At 42.7% G+C, this 16341-nt stretch overlaps 1 protein-coding gene across 6 annotated transcripts in view; it reads right to left on the bottom strand.

Moving 5' to 3' along the window:
* Nucleotides 1-181: 181 nt before the first annotated feature.
* ncor1 (nuclear receptor corepressor 1) overlaps nucleotides 182-16341 on the bottom strand; it is a 58566-nt gene continuing 42406 nt past the window's right edge. Inside the window, exons 23-46 of one of the 6 annotated variants that reach the window (XM_023280176.3) lie at nucleotides 15610-15777; nucleotides 12046-12212; nucleotides 11446-11560; nucleotides 10223-10314; nucleotides 9939-10107; nucleotides 9721-9846; nucleotides 9549-9632; nucleotides 9199-9449; nucleotides 8677-8986; nucleotides 8173-8400; nucleotides 7745-7942; nucleotides 7158-7307; nucleotides 6203-6394; nucleotides 5943-6078; nucleotides 5379-5845; nucleotides 5081-5197; nucleotides 4591-4742; nucleotides 4288-4496; nucleotides 4063-4206; nucleotides 3411-3556; nucleotides 3212-3265; nucleotides 2921-3118; nucleotides 2653-2823; nucleotides 182-2556 (exon numbers count right to left, since the gene is read on the bottom strand). In XM_023280176.3, the coding sequence (XP_023135944.2) occupies nucleotides 2348-2556; nucleotides 2653-2823; nucleotides 2921-3118; nucleotides 3212-3265; nucleotides 3411-3556; nucleotides 4063-4206; nucleotides 4288-4496; nucleotides 4591-4742; nucleotides 5081-5197; nucleotides 5379-5845; nucleotides 5943-6078; nucleotides 6203-6394; nucleotides 7158-7307; nucleotides 7745-7942; nucleotides 8173-8400; nucleotides 8677-8986; nucleotides 9199-9449; nucleotides 9549-9632; nucleotides 9721-9846; nucleotides 9939-10107; nucleotides 10223-10314; nucleotides 11446-11560; nucleotides 12046-12212; nucleotides 15610-15777 (4253 nt within the window). In that variant the 3' untranslated portion in view covers nucleotides 182-2347. The remainder of the gene's footprint in view (nucleotides 2557-2652; nucleotides 2824-2920; nucleotides 3119-3211; nucleotides 3266-3410; nucleotides 3557-4062; nucleotides 4207-4287; nucleotides 4497-4590; nucleotides 4743-5080; nucleotides 5198-5378; nucleotides 5846-5942; nucleotides 6079-6202; nucleotides 6395-7157; nucleotides 7308-7744; nucleotides 7943-8172; nucleotides 8401-8676; nucleotides 8987-9198; nucleotides 9450-9548; nucleotides 9633-9720; nucleotides 9847-9938; nucleotides 10108-10222; nucleotides 10315-11445; nucleotides 11561-12045; nucleotides 12213-15609; nucleotides 15778-16341) is intronic. The other 5 variants (XM_023280178.3, XM_023280177.3, XM_023280180.3 and 2 more) reach the window with 5 other exon arrangements.

Below are 16341 nucleotides of genomic sequence, written 5' to 3'. Positions count from 1 at the left end.
TTGGCACTTCCTGACACCATGTTTTCATCTCATATCATATTGCATTAATTCCCAAACAAAAGCAAAACTTAAAGAGTTGCAAAATACCTTAGTGACCAAGAATTATGACCAGTGTGCAACTGAAAAGAACAAAATCACAACAGTCAGTAGAAAATGGCACATCTATTAAGAGCCTACACAGTTTTCAGTGGTGGAGAACTGATCCACTTTATTTGATTGGTCTGAACTCTTGTAATAGCCTACTAAGAGACATTGTGCGATACAAACATTGCATTTCAACATCATAGGATACACGGGGTTTCAAGTCTCAATTTCAAAAAGACAAAAAAGTCATCACTGATAGATTGATAGAGAGCTGAAAAGATGCTCCAATTCTTTTTCGGCTTCATGTCGGATGTTTTTTTAAGATTCAAGTTTGTAAACTTTTTTGTCATTGCGTCTGTAAACACATAACATCCCATCTGAACAGGATGGGTAACAAAGATGTTGAAAATGACAGGAAATAAAAATCTGAACATGTGCTACAACAAATGAATCAAAATCAAAATGAAAGGAAAAGAGGAAATATCAAGTTTAGAGCAAAATGGATTTTTTAACTGAGCAGAGTGAAAGCCGAAAAAACAAAAATATGGTATTTTTCACATATCTAAAAAAAAAAAAAGTTACTGCCCTTTATGATGTTGACCTAGTATAACTCATATTCAAAGCTTTATGCCTTATGATTGACACAATGAAAGCTGAGATTAAAAAGGTCACAGTTTTAAATCACCATGACAGCAGACTCCTAAACATTTAACGGTACCATACACTTAAAACTGTAATTGTGATGCAAGTGTCACAATAATAATAATAAACAAAAAAACATGTACCAGCTACAAGAAAAGACAGAAAGTCAAAACATCCAGATTTCTGTGAGTGGTGGGAAAAGTTAAAGCACATCTTAGTATACTCCTGGGCTGGAGGTTGAATAAGTTACACAGCAGGTAGTATGCTTTTTGTTGTCAAAAGCTACAAAGCAAAAAAGTGCAACAATGGTGCAGACCATTCTTTATGTTTGGTTAGTTTTGTCTTTTTGTGTAATTGAAAGACAATTTACAGAGTTCAGATTTTTGTCAGGACAGTATCAAAAAAAAAGAAAGAGGGGGACTACAGAAACAAATACAAACATCAAACACCAACGTATATCTCTGAGAAAATTAGTTAAAGCTGCCTTCTTTCTCAAGTCACAAGGCATGGCAAAAGCATCCAAAAAAACTTCCTGACATACTTTTTTTTTACCATGACAACATTGCAGAGCAAATCATTCTGGACAGGTTGGAAACTGCAGAGAGACAGCTACATGTGACACACCATATAGTCAGCTCCGTTGAAAGAAAAAGAAAAAAAAACACATTGGCTCACTTTCATTATTCAGACGGGGTCCAGGAGTAGTCATAAGGATATCATTTCCGGCAAAATTAAGCTTATATCAGACTTTTCACCTTTCTGCTATGACACCAGTGTTCTCAACTTGTTTTGAAGACATTTCTCTGTCTAGAATGGGGTGAGAAGTTATCTCTACCATCTGATAGTTACAATCCATGCATCCTCTCCACTGAGTGACGAAGACAGGCATGAGATTTCAACACTGTTCCAAATGTTAGTCTATGTTTGTTTTGTCCTCTAATGTCCACAATGTTCAGGCTCTGGTGGTGCTTGGTGAATAGCGTGGCACAATCTCTGTGCTCCACTCATGGTCAAGTACAAACCACAGATCCGGTCTCTCTTAGCGTCGCTATGGTAAAAATATTTGAGTGGGTGACATGGGTTCGGGGGTGAACTGGGAGAGACCAACTGTGATATTAAAGATAACACCCCTACTCTTCCCATTTAAAGTGTATCAATTTAAATGCGACATTAAAATAAGAAATAATCAAGTTAAGAAAAACACTGCAAAAGGTTACTCTATTTACATACAATGATTTTCTTAAAGACAAGGTATATCTTTACAGAAATCAAACAAAATTCAGAAATAGTTTCTTATGTTGTTTCTTTTTACATATTAAGTTCTTCATCTTTACTATAGCTCACATCATGCCCTCAGCTGAGTTTATTCCCCCAACAGGCTGGGTGAGTGCTTCCAGACCAAAAGCAAGTCTTGTTCAGGAGAGCCCTGCCTGTCATAGGCTGCTGCTTGTACTCTTACCTAACAGCCAGGGGGCGCTATAGCACCAAAAATAAAAAGAACACCATCCCATCTGCTGGTTACACTCGCCAGTGAGCGAGATTAGTTCTGGCAGAGGGGGGTGTACAGACAAGCCTTCGCGCAGGCCTCTCTTCTGGTTACTGTGGCTGCAGCAAGTAGGGCTCAGTCGTCACTGTCAGACAGGGTCTCGTATTGCTCCGACAGCAGAGACTGCCACACTCGCTGCTGAGCCACCGGGGCTCCAGCTGAAGGGGGCTGCTGCTGCTGCTGCTGCTGCTGCTGGCTCTGTATGGAGGGTGAAGCTATGGAGGTGGGTGGCGTGTTGCTCAATATGCGCATGGTCAGCGGGTTGTAAGGGAACTGCATGGGTCCTGAGGACAGAAGAAGAGAGTAAACGTGACAAAATGTAGATAAAGTGGCTCTAGGTGTGGGTGTGTGACACTGATAGTAGATGCTGGACAGCTCACCTGTGGATGAGGGCCGTTCATCCCAGCTCCACTGAGATTGGGCTTGTCTGTGATAATCTCCCTCGGAGTGGACGGAGGACACCGACGAGGGACGTTCCCCTCCAGCATAGGCCTGACCCAAGTTAGGTGACTTGGATTTCCGGCTGTTGGCTTTGCCCTGCTTTTGCTTCCCTGTAATTTCAAACAGAGTGTCAATCAACAAACATAAAATCAATCTGAACATGTATAATGTCTACCAGATGAGATTCACTTTGTGATTGCTGCCTACCCATACTGGGAGATGAAGTGGCCTCCTGCCGGGCATCACTGCCTGTGCTGGATGCGTTGCTGACAACACCCCCTACTCCTCCCTGATGCTCCTCCTGTCTCTCCTCCAAGTTGCCCATCAAGGCTTTGCGGATGATGTCCTCCAGGCCCAAGTTACTGGCTGGATCACTAAAGGAGTGATTCCTGGGGTTGATGCTACCTACAAATGATAACATAACAAAACAGACAATGAGAGAGGAAACACAGCTAGAGTGAACTGTGATGTGTCTGAATGAGTTTCCCTGCTACTTACTGGAGCTGGTAACAGCAGGCAAGTTGAAAATCTCTGTGCCTGGTTGTGCGTTTCCTACAAGACAATTATAGAGGTTGATAACACTAAATGTCTGACAAGAAATGGAAATCAAAATTATATAATTCATTCAATTATTGAGTGAGAAGAATAAGAGGGAATCGATGAATTCTACAGAAAGCGTAAGAGAAGACCCACTTACCAACATCAGAATCACCGACACCAGAGGTGGAGTTCAACTTACGAAAGATCTCCTGCTTCTTGGATTTCACCATTGGCGATGTATTCTCCAGCTTGGTGAAGAAGGAAGGCAGATAGCTGACACTCCCCGGGGAACGCGAATCACTCCTTGAACCACGAAAAGGGCAAAGATTCGTAAGTTAAACAGTAAAGGGGTAAATAAGGAAGCAAACTCTTGGCAGGACCACACAGTTCCAACCTAAGTGAGATGTAAAACAATTTCTGACAGGGAACTTTCTGCCAGCTGGCATCCAAACAAGAAATTGATCTACAGTCCAATACACTCATCATCAAATGTCAGGGTGCTAACAGCAACCTAACTGCTAACTTCAGCAGTGTGGAGATTGTGTGTTTCAATACTAGTAATTTGCTATTTGCAGCATATACTACAGGTGACAAGCTTACATTTCAAAAACACATGTACAAACTACAAAGAAGCAAAATGGATGTCTATCGATAAATTCTACTGTAATCAAAGAGCAGTCAGCTAAAGAATATTTATACAATGATTTACATCAATATTAAAACTGAATCTGAATCCAGGTATTTCAAAAGATGCAGTGGCTTGTTGGACTGACAATATATTTGGTAAACAAACTGTGCAGATCGTGTACCTGATCTCTGAGTTGTCAGCCTCTCGTCTCTGAGGTGGCGGTCCGCCAGCCTCCTGTTTGTCCATGCCTTGGTAGCTCTGTGGTGGAGAGATGGGTTCATAGGTCTCCAGGGGCCTGCCTCCTCGCTCTGGAGACTTACCAGGCCTGAACAGGAAGGACAGAGCAAATTATAGAAAGATAAATGGTAATAAATTAGACTAACTGATCACTTTAGACATGGCGTACCTGGATCTGGGCTTTTCTTGGCCGCTCTCTGGGGAAACTCTGCTGGAGGGCCTCTGGTGGTGGGGGGCCTGGTTCTCAGGACTGTAGCGGCTGGGCACCTTGACTCGACCTGAAGAGGACACAGGTGGCCCGATGCTCTGGAATGTAGCAGAGGCTGAGGAGGAGACTGGAGGGTCCTGATTCCGGGCAAAGTCCTGGGTTATGATATGCTGCATCATAGGGAAAGACCACAGACCAGGTTAATTATGTATGACAGGTTAATACTGTCTCATGCAAAATTTTGCACTCTTTGGCATTTCTTACCGAAATGTGGTCTGCCAAGGTCATGACTCTGTGAGTTTTGGTGACCTGTGAGTAGCTGTCAGACTGTGAGGAGGGGGGCTGCTGGGAACTGGACTGTGGAGGCTCCCCTGATGTCCGGTAACGACTCATGTCGTACGCCCGCATGCCAGCTGCTGAAGGTTTACCAGGGTAAGGGTGAAGTAAGAAGTGATGAGACGCTAGTAGCCAACAGACTTGCAGATGACAAGAATAACTCTGAGTACAGTCTGGTGACTAGACTGGTGCAGAGAAATGCTGTCTGACGGTCTCAAATGTCAAGGTCAGTGGGTTAAGTCATTTAAGTTGTGGTATGTTGACTCAACACAGCTAAATTTATCTTTCTCTGCCACATCACTGCTACAAATAAATTTTGACATAAAACATAAAATTATTTTAGCGGTATTTGAGTACATTTAAACATTTCTCAGTTTATGTCTTCAACAAGTGATATTGCTCATGTTTATGTTCATACCTGCTGCCTGTTGTTGCCCATCTTCTGGTTTGTCCTGTTGGGTTTGGACTGGAGAACTAGCAGGACTGATCACCTCAATGGCTGCTCCTCCGGTGTTGTCATATCGACTGGATGACACTGCAAGACAAGAGGACAAAGGGTTACTACCGATGCCAAACCAAGGACAAACATGAAGGTTAGGTCATGACGTATACAATTTTGTTCTAAGAAAAATAATTCTTTTAAAATTTAACTAATATGTGTATCTGTCCATTCATTCAACTGATGATGGCGCTGTGTCGATGTCAGTCCCACTTACAGCTGCTAGAGGAGTCTGAGCTCTGAGAACCTCGGTCCCGTGTGTCTTTGTCTGCTATTTGACGTTTGATGATGACATCAATGAAGCTAGCGGCTGTGATAGTCGTCTTTCCATGAGTCCGAAGCTCCTCTTCAATGCGGGACTTTGTTTGAGGTCCCTTATCCTTAACACCAGGGCTCTCAGAATAAGCTGGATGGGGCTTACCCCCCGGCAGGGACATGGCAGCATATGGTGAGTGCAGAGATCGTCTTTCTGCCTCCTGTTGCTGTTGATCAGAGAGGCAGGGTGCCCGCCGAGCTGCAGACGAAGACATATCGTCATCCCGTTCATGTTTGCTCTCCTTCACCTTGGCCACATCCATCTGTGGTGCAGAGGCTGCAGCGTCCACCAAAGCCGCCAGAGCATCAGCTGCAGTACTGTAACGGGAGCTACTCTGTGGTGCTGATGTGACTGCTGCTGAATGAGGCCTAAATGGAAAATAAGGAAATAAAGACAAAATTTAATTACGTCTATAAATTATCTGCATGCACACAAACAATAGATGTGGTCCAGATATGGGCTTACATGAGAGAGGTGATGACACTCTTTCCCTGGAAGATGCTTGGCCGCTGCTGAACCACTACATCCTGTGTCCTGAGTGAGGGAGAAGGTGAGTGCAGATAGCCTCGACTCCCAGGTCTGACGGGCTGCTCTGGTCCACCTTATCGACACACATAAATTTGCAATGTCGTTTCAAAATAAGGGGCCCAAGACGGTCGTATTGAAGAGATTTGAAAGGAATTATTTTGAATTGAGATTTTCAAAATGGCAACAAAACAACTCACCTCCACGGATGTATTCATTGCTTCGCTCTCGGTCACGCTCTCGTTCTCTTATTTCCCGCTCACGTTCCCTCTCCCTTTCCCGCTGCTCCCTTTCCCTTTCCTTTTCCCTCTCTTTCTCCTGCTGCTCCCGGTCACGCTCCCTCTCCCGTTCTCTCTCTGCATTGGCAGCAGCAGCAAGGTGGGTTGGATGGCCTGAGGAGAACAAGCATATCACAAATATACAAAGTTCATAAACATAGTACCCAATTGAGAGATGGATCAGGCTTCCTGCTGACAGGCTCTGAACCTACCAAAGCATCGTCGTGGTGAAATTCAGTCCCAGAAATATTAGTGTTTTACCCATTTCATGAAAAAGCTTGAGTGCAACAAACCACCCAGGGTTTCTTCATTGCTGCTGCTTTAGAGGAATATGCACTCAAACTATTGATAGACCCTTTAAACTTTCAAATGAAAGCTCTGAATCCTAATTAGTCTGACACATAAAAATGAGAAGCAGCAATAGCCCATATCGGCAAACGCTGTGACTGACCTCATCAGTAAGTTTTCAAGACTTATTCAAGTGAATTTGAGTGTACATATTTCAAGAGTCTTGAGGCTGGACATTCTGACACCTATTACAAAACATTATAGTGTTTCAAAATACACACACAAAAAGGTTAAGCTTCAAAAAGGGGCAGAGCATAAACAATTTATCTCTGTTCATTCCCACATTTTTTGTGCCCCTAAAAATGAAAATAATGACACACAGTAGTCAGACAGTTTCATGGGGAATTGTTCCCAGTACAACTGCAGAAACAGTTAACTTGATCTGTTGACGGGACAAGCAGAACTGACCTTTGACACCTCAGGCAAGTGCAGGGCTGCCCTCTTACAGAGGTGTGAGGGAACATGGAGATCGTGGCAAGGAAGATAAGGGAACACGGGGTGTAGGGATAGGGGAGGGAGGGGTCCTCACCTGGCGATATGGAGGTTGGGTTGAAAGCCCTAGGAGGGAAAGGGGGCTGAGCTCCAGAGAGGTAGGCCATGCGTTCCAAAGTGGGAGTACCTGTTCCCCCAGGGTGAGGCAACAGGATAGTTGGAGGCATCTGGGCTAGATCAATAATCCCTTTTACAGACAGAAGCAAAGGGCCAACGGTGAACAACAAGAACTGATCCATCAATTTCTGAATGTATGAACACCGTATACACTTAGCTGTAACCCATCACCTTCATCTGTTAGTGCTCCCAAATACAGATTGATCAGTAAGCAACAGGGCTGCAAAGAGTGGAATAGTGGTCAACTTGAAAGAGGCAACCACTCAGCAAATGGAGGTTTGGATGACCATACCCAATTGAGAAATTGAGTAGTAGCCGAATCAGTTGCAGCCCCAATATAAAGAGCAAATTAGCAAAATTTGTCTAGGTCATTTGCTTCTGGGCGTCTGGAAAAGGTAGCCACTACTTCACAAGCACACAGACTGCATACTACAGCCCCTCCTGCCCACGGCCTCTTCCCTGCCTGCTGCAGCAGGTGAGAGAGTGTCAGCTAGAGGAGGGCCATACCTCGAGCTCCAGCTGGGTAAGGGATAGCAACAGGCTGTTCCCGTGGTGATAGCCCTCTGGCGATGTCAGGCCGAGGGATGACTTGCATCTGCTGGGACGTGATGTAATCATTGAGGATGGTCTGCCGTGTGTTCTCCATGGTGTACAGCTGGTAGGTGTGGTAGCCTGTTGGGGACGGCTGCCTGGAGAACATGAATGCTGTAGTAGAGGACAGGCAGAAAAAAACAAAACAAAAACAAAACATATGAACAGAAGGCTCACAGATACTGATCACCACTGCTGACGTCAACAGCTGAAAAAGATCCTGAACATGTAATGCCTATGAATTAGAAAGCCTGAGTTACTTTCGTCAGTTTACTCAGAACAAGGCTATTATTATTCTATTCAATATTACAGTGGAAAGAGTGAAATGGGTTTAAACACTGTACCAGGATCCAGCACTCTGTGGAAGCCCAGGGAGTGGTCAAGATGTGGAGGCAAGTGGGGTCGGTATACTTCTCCAGAAACAACAGGCCGGTGGTGGGGGTCAAAGGGACTGTGAGAAGCTACAGGGTCACCACCTGACACCGGGGACTTGGCTGGGACGCTATCCCGCTGTGTCGGGGTCATGGCACTCTTTCTTTCATGTGCAGCAGTTTTTGCAGAGCTCATACCACCTACATCATAAACACACAGGGCTCATCTAATCAGTCCATGCAACAACTTAATATCATATGCCATTAACTTCGTCAGAAAACAAAATGACGAGTAGAAGTGCAATTCCCAATGCCCTCAGAACTGGGAGCAAATCATGCACTACCTGTATATGCTAGCACTAGCAGAAATGTTGATCTGGTTTAGAAAGACACATTTCTTATTCAGTTTTGTCAAAAATTAGAATTGTAGTGATTACAATGTTAGTCAAGTACTGAATGGCTGATTACGGAGCATACCCTCTGGACCACGTCCCAGCATGGGAGATCCTCTGGACACAGGATTGGTGCTGTAGTTAACAGGGGTCCTGCGAGCATTAGTGTCATCATACATGCCCGGGCTAAGCTGGGATTTACTAGCCTCCTGGTGTGTGGAGCGCAGGACAGATGCAGTGGAGTTGACCACAGATGTATGGCGTACTGTCTTGCTCTCTTCATATTTGGCTCGTTCCATGGCCTCGAGTTGGGGCATGCCATGAGAAAGCTTACTAGGACTTGTGATTAGGGACTTCACATTGTGTTTGATAGTAGGCTGATTCAGAGAGTGAATCTGGTAAATGGAGGGAGGAATGTAAATAACAACCGGTCAGCCATAAATTCATCATTAACATCACTTGCCACAACTTCATATGCTTGTAGATTTGTATCGAATATCGAAAGGCTTTTCATTAACAGGAAACTCAATATTTGCCGGCAATCTGGTAAAAAGGCCTAAAAATTGGCAGCAGTACTACAGTCTATGAAAAACTCCAAACATCTAACCTGAGACATGGAGCCCTCCATAACCCGTCTGTCTAACATGTCAGGAGTCTTGCAGATGTCCTGGCCAGACTGGTCTTGTCGGGGGATTTCGTGAATGGAACGTCCCATCTCTTTGATAGTATTCACTCCCTCATGGGGCTTGCCTTTGCCAATACCCCCTTCGTAGGAGCGGATAGGTGGGCTCTCTCGCTTTATCTGTTTTCCATATTTCATGGCATCCTCATAAGTCTCTGCAGCAGCTCTTGGCGTTCCTGGAAAGATTTCAAAGTATTTTAGGTTCTCTTATTGTTCGATGCAACAAATGATATTGAGTGATTTATGGAAATGTGGCAAGCTTGACAGTTAGCAACCTTGCATGATAGATCCAGTTATTAATGATCTTTCCTTAGAGTCCCCATGGAGACCTTCTCTGGGCAGGGCTCTGCTAATTAACCCTGAGAAAAAAAGACGAGCACCATCACCCCCTGATATAGATTAGACAAACCAGAAGATTCTATATGCTCTATGACACACAGACAATACCCTCAAATGGAGCTCCTTCCCTGCCAGGGTGTCCTCTGGCCATGGGTCCTTCCATCATGTCATGAGTGCGTTTCAGGTCATGGCCAGTTCGGGGGCTGCGGGTGTTTTCCCTGGGGTTCTTAACAGCTATTGAAAAAAAAAAAAAAGATCAAGCTTATGTGCCTGGTGAAGAAATGAACAACAATATTTTGACATATCAATAAAAGCAAGGCACTGACCATCATAGGAGAGGATGTGACCAATCTTGCCTTCATAGATGACATGAGGTTTAGCCAGCTGCTCTCCTCTGGCCTTGTCTGGGCTGCTCAGGTCCTCTGTGGCTATCTTTGTAATTGTGCCCCCCAACAGGTCAGCAGCGATGCTGGACTGAGGCAGGGCTGGTGTGCCCTATTTCAGGGGAGAGAAAAAAATGCGACATTAATAGGTGAAACACGTACCACAAAATATAGGACAACTGCAAAAACCAAAAACAAAAGATAACCTCATTTCATCCATTCATTACCTGAGTGATTGATCCAATTGATCTGAAAGCGAGACCCTCATTGACCTTTGCTGGGTTGCCTCTACCATCCTGTATGGATGGAACTGCAGCTCCTAGAGTGTTACAGAGAAAGGAAAAAGAAAGTTTGGCTTGTTCTCGTTCATTTTTAGAGGAGTCACAATACGTTTGACTTCAGATGCACTAATAACACTAGTTTAAGTTATACGGTTAAAAGAGATATAAGCAGAAGTACTCAAACTACATAAAGTGCATTTTTATTTTTCACTTTTTACAGTAGGGAGTCATTGCAAACGGTTAATAGAATACTAGAGAATAAAGTATGGAAAAATTGTCAACTGAACTGGAAACCTATGCAGGCTGTAGCCTCACAACTAATTTCAGCTAAGGCAGACTCCAACCCTTCGTAACCGTCTACAGGATAACGGGTTTGTATAGATAATGGACAGATGGATAGAAAATTTGTCCGCTAGCAGTTCTTAAATCAGGCATCCCAGTTCTTCATTTGCACTACCCGTCAAGACAGTAGTTTCTCTTGGTATGGCATTTTATGCTAAGAATAGCAGTAAGAATAGCAGACTACAACATCAGAGAGGCATTGTGTAGAAATTCAGAGTTCAACTGTGTGGAAATTTCTGAAGAAAATTTGCTCTTGATTGGAAAAGTGTTTTTCTTTGTTTCAGATTTGGAGTAAATAAGAGTGTCGGGCTTTGTTGACAATATTCATGTGAACCCTGATGAAAATACTACGTTCAGGCATATAACTTCTGTAAAGCATTCTGAGACAATTTGACCTGTAATTGGCGCTATATAAATAAAATTGAATTGATCTGAATTGAATCAATTGAAATGTTCTGTCTGTCAACTGATGGATGCATTTTCACAAATGAGCTTTTTAGTCCTCACAACACCGGTTTTTAAGTATACACTTAGTTTTCAGTGTACTGTTAGCGACCCATCTATTTTTCTATTGTTTGCACAATGACTGGCGAAATAAAATATTGTTATAGCATAATTGTATAATAAAGAGAGATAGAGTCCTATGACTTTCAAACTATAATAGTCCCTCAGAGGTGCAATTAACCTAGATGAAGTTTAATGTTTGCCCAAAGTTGCATACAAGTCTTTTTTTTTTGTAAGTTAAGCGTCGTTGTGAACGCTGTAATTTTATTTTGAAGTGGACAATCAAAATATAGCTTAGTCAGGAGACAATCTGTCAACGTTACCAGGCTTGTTAGGGTCCTGCTGTCGAGGCAGACCCAGAGAGATGGAGCCCGCAGCACTCTTAGTCCCTTCTGGTCCATAGACGGCATGGGATGGCAGGTATGTGCCAGGAGTTCCCTAAGGAAGCAAGAACAAAGAACACATTTGACGTTCAGGGCACTGTGTTCATGAGAACAATAAAATGGTCCAATGTTCAATGCGATGTTGATGATCTTTCATGTGTTACAGTTTATGGCTTGCAACACACTGCATTCAATTTATGAACTATGGTACATAATGCAACAACAAACTGCAAACAAATCAAGAGGGCATATTTTACAATAATATGCATTTTATTAAGATGATTTCAGTTGATACTAATGTCCACAGATAGCATAAACGGGTAAAGCAAAGAAAAGTGTTCACAGTGTCATGTGTCTGTTAGATATGGAAAACATTTTCTCCAACCCACATATGTTAATATTAATTGATTGAGAGCCCACATGATAATGAAGATATAGGAATAAAAGTTGTCCACACTGGTATGACTAAATATTAGCAGGGTAGAAAAGGAAGAGAAGGGTTGACACTGGAAGAGCATTGACATCACGTCTCCGTCTTACCTGGGAGATGGATCCTCCTTGGATGAAGGAGGGCTTGTCTGTGGGCTTGGTGGTTGGAATGAGTGGAGGGGGAGAAGGAATGTTGGGAGGTCGACTGGGTCTGCTGAACGTCACGCGGACCCCATCTGGCATACTCTGGACCAGCTGGTTTGCAGCAGAGTGAAGGACTGGTGGAAATTAAAAAAAAAAAAATTAAATCTGAAAAAACTGACAACTAACCTTTGAGCATTAAATATCTACCTGAATAACAAATAACATCAGCTCACCTGAACTAGCTCTCTAAATACCTTCTGCTTGCCAAGACACAACAACTCTCACCAATCTACATGGTCCATTAAACTTAATTTAATTTTTCCCATCAAAGGCTACATGATAAAATATTCAGCTTCATTCTGGCAAGACTCTAGCGAGTGATGAAGTAAGAATTAAAGACCTCGGTTAATAGCCGATCCTCAGCCTGAGGTAACTTTGGCCCAAGTCTGCTATCTGCTACACTGTCTCTTGGGAAAGCTGAGTAGACAAAATGGATCAGATCACACCACAAACGTAGACCCACATAGACCGGGAGTAACCTCCCTGCCGGGAGAGCGCCTTGAGCTCTGCACTCTACAAAATCAAAAATGCAAATGGCTGTAAGAGTTCCTCCAGCGGGCACGAATGTCATCATCCTGCTGCCTCATACAGGGACAGATAAGAACACAAGCCACCCTATGACGAATTTATAAATCCCTGTTGCAGGGAGACTGTTGTCAAGCATTAGCATTCATGCTCCAGGTCAGGATCAGGAAAAACAACACAATTTGTGAGAACATGATAAATATGTTTTTCTCAAATGTCAAACAAGAAAAGCTACTGCAGTCCACTTTTAGTAAAAACGCAATCATCCCATCAACCACAGCAGCAAACACGTTCACAAGGAAAATTTTCTGTTCACCCTCATGTAATGCACCTGTTTGCAGAAGAAGTAAGCCTTTGCTGCTGAAGTAATGGGAAACCAAAATTTCCCAACAGGAAGAACATGAAACTTGTTCTTAACATTGATGCTATTCCTGTCCTGTCCCTTTCCCTAATCTCATACAATAATTTACTCTACTCATTATAAGATTTTTTCACATATCTGACAGTTGTACTACATTCTGGATAATCATATTGTCTAGCTTTCCATTAGTAGAATCGCAATCATGTGATCGTCAGCAGGCAGGTGATGTAATGTTCACTCATAGTCGTAGTAACAGCAACGCTGTGCCGCTATCTCGCAAAGATACAGAAATCTTTAACAAATCTGTAGATCCAGACGATAATCTGTATCACTGTCAAAATCTAATCACTTGGTCCTTGTGTCATTTCTGACCTTCCCTGAAAATTTCATCCAAATCCCTGCGTCCATGTTTGAGTAATGTTGCAAACGGACAGACAGACAGACAGACCCACCAATGCCGATTGTCGCATAGCTCCGCCACATTCCATGGTGGATTAATAAAATGATTAATAGGGATAATACTTTAAAAAATACATATATTTTAATTTACGAATGCATGCTAACATTTCATGTAAATCAAAAGTGACTGCTGAATCAAATACTGGTACATTCCTCTCATGACTTCTCATTTATGCAAATACAAATAACTGGACTGAAGAGCAACACACATTTCTCAAATAACAGACAATTCTATGCAAAGAACAAGCAGATGACTGATACAGGTCTTTCAGTAGCTACTGCTGATATTTAGAGACCAGCTTGGTCAACTGCCAAGGTCTCATGCTGACATCATGTTGTTGCTGAATAGACATGATCATTTATAAAACATTCAAGCAGATATGCATTCAATATGCAGTGCACTTCTTGTAAATTTTTAAAATGTATCAACTAAATGTATGTAAACAGGTAATCAAAAAGACTATGTACTTAAAATGAGTGCACTGAACAACAGCTTTGATAAGCAGTAGCTCCTACTACTGGTCCAGTAAATATATTGACATTTGATGTTGCAGTAAGCGTATTGTATCATTGCCTGTGGCCAATGCACTGTGCTACTGTACAAATTAATCCCAGTTCATACACTGTATGTTAGCTCAGCTACTGTAATACCCCAAAATCTCTCTGTTTAGCACGAACAAATGTTTGCTCAACTCAAGCACCTGCTTTACGAGATTGTGCAATAAATAAAATCTGTTGGCAGTATAGTGAAAGCACAGTTCTTCATTATGAGAAACAATTCAGGCAAAAGTAGCTGGTACGGCCCAACCTCTGTTAGCTATCCCCTCAACAGATTCCACACAGCTGAGCAGTACATTTCCAACTAACATTTGAATTTTCTCACCACACAACTGGAATCAATCTAATTATATAGACTGAAAACGCTATATGTTATTAAGAGCGGACAGTTAAATACACTGGGCTTTGAAAGGTTGGAATTCTTTCTCAGGTAACGATGCATCAAGCATTGGCACGTTTCCCACGGTTTCACAGCACCTCCCAACATCTGCCCATAGAATGGCGAAACTGACACAAGGGGGAGTGCTAACATTGTTCACAGCAGTTATAGAGAGGCTGCCTGCAGATGTGTCCTGAGATATTTCTGTTTTCCAGCAGTGTGAGTTGGTAATCGCTTGTTTCCTAGCCAGCAATCAGCCAGATTGATCACTAATACTCGGTTTTTCACTACAATTAAGTACAAATAAAACTGGAAGTTAATGAGAACTACAAATGGCAGTGAATTACACAACACCTCTGCTTCTTTTTGAGACAAGAAAAATGTAGTGGACAAGACTAGGGATCATAGAAGTGCACAAATGCATTGTAAGAAAGACGGATGCAGTGACACACTTTCTACAGTTATAAAATCATAAACCTACCCTAATGTGATTATACCAGAAAGAGCTAATGTATGCTTGTTTAATTTCACCTCAAACAGTACACGTGCACAGTGAATTTTCCTTGTGCAGACATTCAGGAGTCATGTGGCCCAAAAACATGCATCTATAATGTAGTCTATTTTGAAATGTAAACAAAGAGCTTGGATTCACACAAGTACCTAATTAAAGTAACACACACAAGAAATTGCAGTCTCAGAAAACAACTATTACCAAAAGCATTATGTAATCATGATCTCTTTCAAAATGTTCTCATGTCAGCTAAATACTGATCAAATACATCCTGTACATTAGATGAACAAGGGGAAACTGAACCTGATTTGACTTGTGCACAAGTGCTAGAAAACACTGCCAAACCCCAATTTACGACAGGATTAAAATCTCCACAACAGTCCTCTTCTCTGCTCCAAATTTAACTTCCAATAAAGATACTCATGCTGTTGCATATACAGAAATAAAAGCAGGCTTGTGTATAGTTGCCTCCAAGAGAGTAAAATATAGATGCCAAACAAAGTAGCAGTGTCTCATATATTAAGTATGCAACATTTCAGTCTTTAACATTCTACCTTCAGTGGAGTCAAAAAGGAGCCTCCAGTGTCAAACAAAATGGACATCAGATGAGGGTAATCAGCACCAGCGAAAGAAGGGAGGACGCAAGGGTGGGCAGGAGGTGAAGATGTGTGCTTTTACCTGGTGGCACACTGTAGAAGGAGGCATTGGGGGCGTTGGGGTCAGGCTGGGGTGAGGCCTTGCTCAGCTCCCTGGGGGAGAGTCTGTAAGGAGAGCCTGGCTGACCAGAGTGGGCCTCCTGGTCCAGAGCCAGCATCATGTCATAAGGCATGTACGGTAAGGGCTTACCTGCAGTACACAGGCATAAGGACAAAGGGAAGATAACCTCTATTAAAACAAAACCCAATGCCAGTGAGCATTGAGCTGACCCAGAATGGACTGGCCTGTACAACCAACATCCCCACCTGGACACACGCACACCAACTAAAACCTATGTAATAAATATCTCGGTGTCACAGCTCAGCAGCTTACTGACAGCTGCTCTGGTCTTCACAGCACTTAGACTAAAAGGTGCTAAAAGCTTTGCAAAAGTCAAGCCGTAATGCAGTGTGCCTCGTGACTTTACTGCTCTCCCCTCTGAAGCCAAGTGGCTGAACTATGTCTGACTGCCCAGGGGCAGCGAATATCCTGCTCAACACACTCAAATTCAACAACTTAAAAAAAAAACACCACAGTCCCCTTCTGCATCCAAAGACATTTCAAAAGGAGCATCAATGCAGACATCAACTCACAGTATAGACCAAATATAAAAACAGGATAAACTAACTTTTTTGTCTTGGCTGAGGCTGAACCACATACGACACTCCACATCACTCTGAAACGTTTCATTTTATGAAACTGAACGAAAATGAA

Source organism: Amphiprion ocellaris, chromosome 14 (assembly GCF_022539595.1).
Source record: "Amphiprion ocellaris isolate individual 3 ecotype Okinawa chromosome 14, ASM2253959v1, whole genome shotgun sequence".
Classification (NCBI taxonomy): Eukaryota; Metazoa; Chordata; class Actinopteri; family Pomacentridae; genus Amphiprion; species Amphiprion ocellaris.
This window is presented reverse-complemented; position numbering and strand designations above follow the sequence as displayed.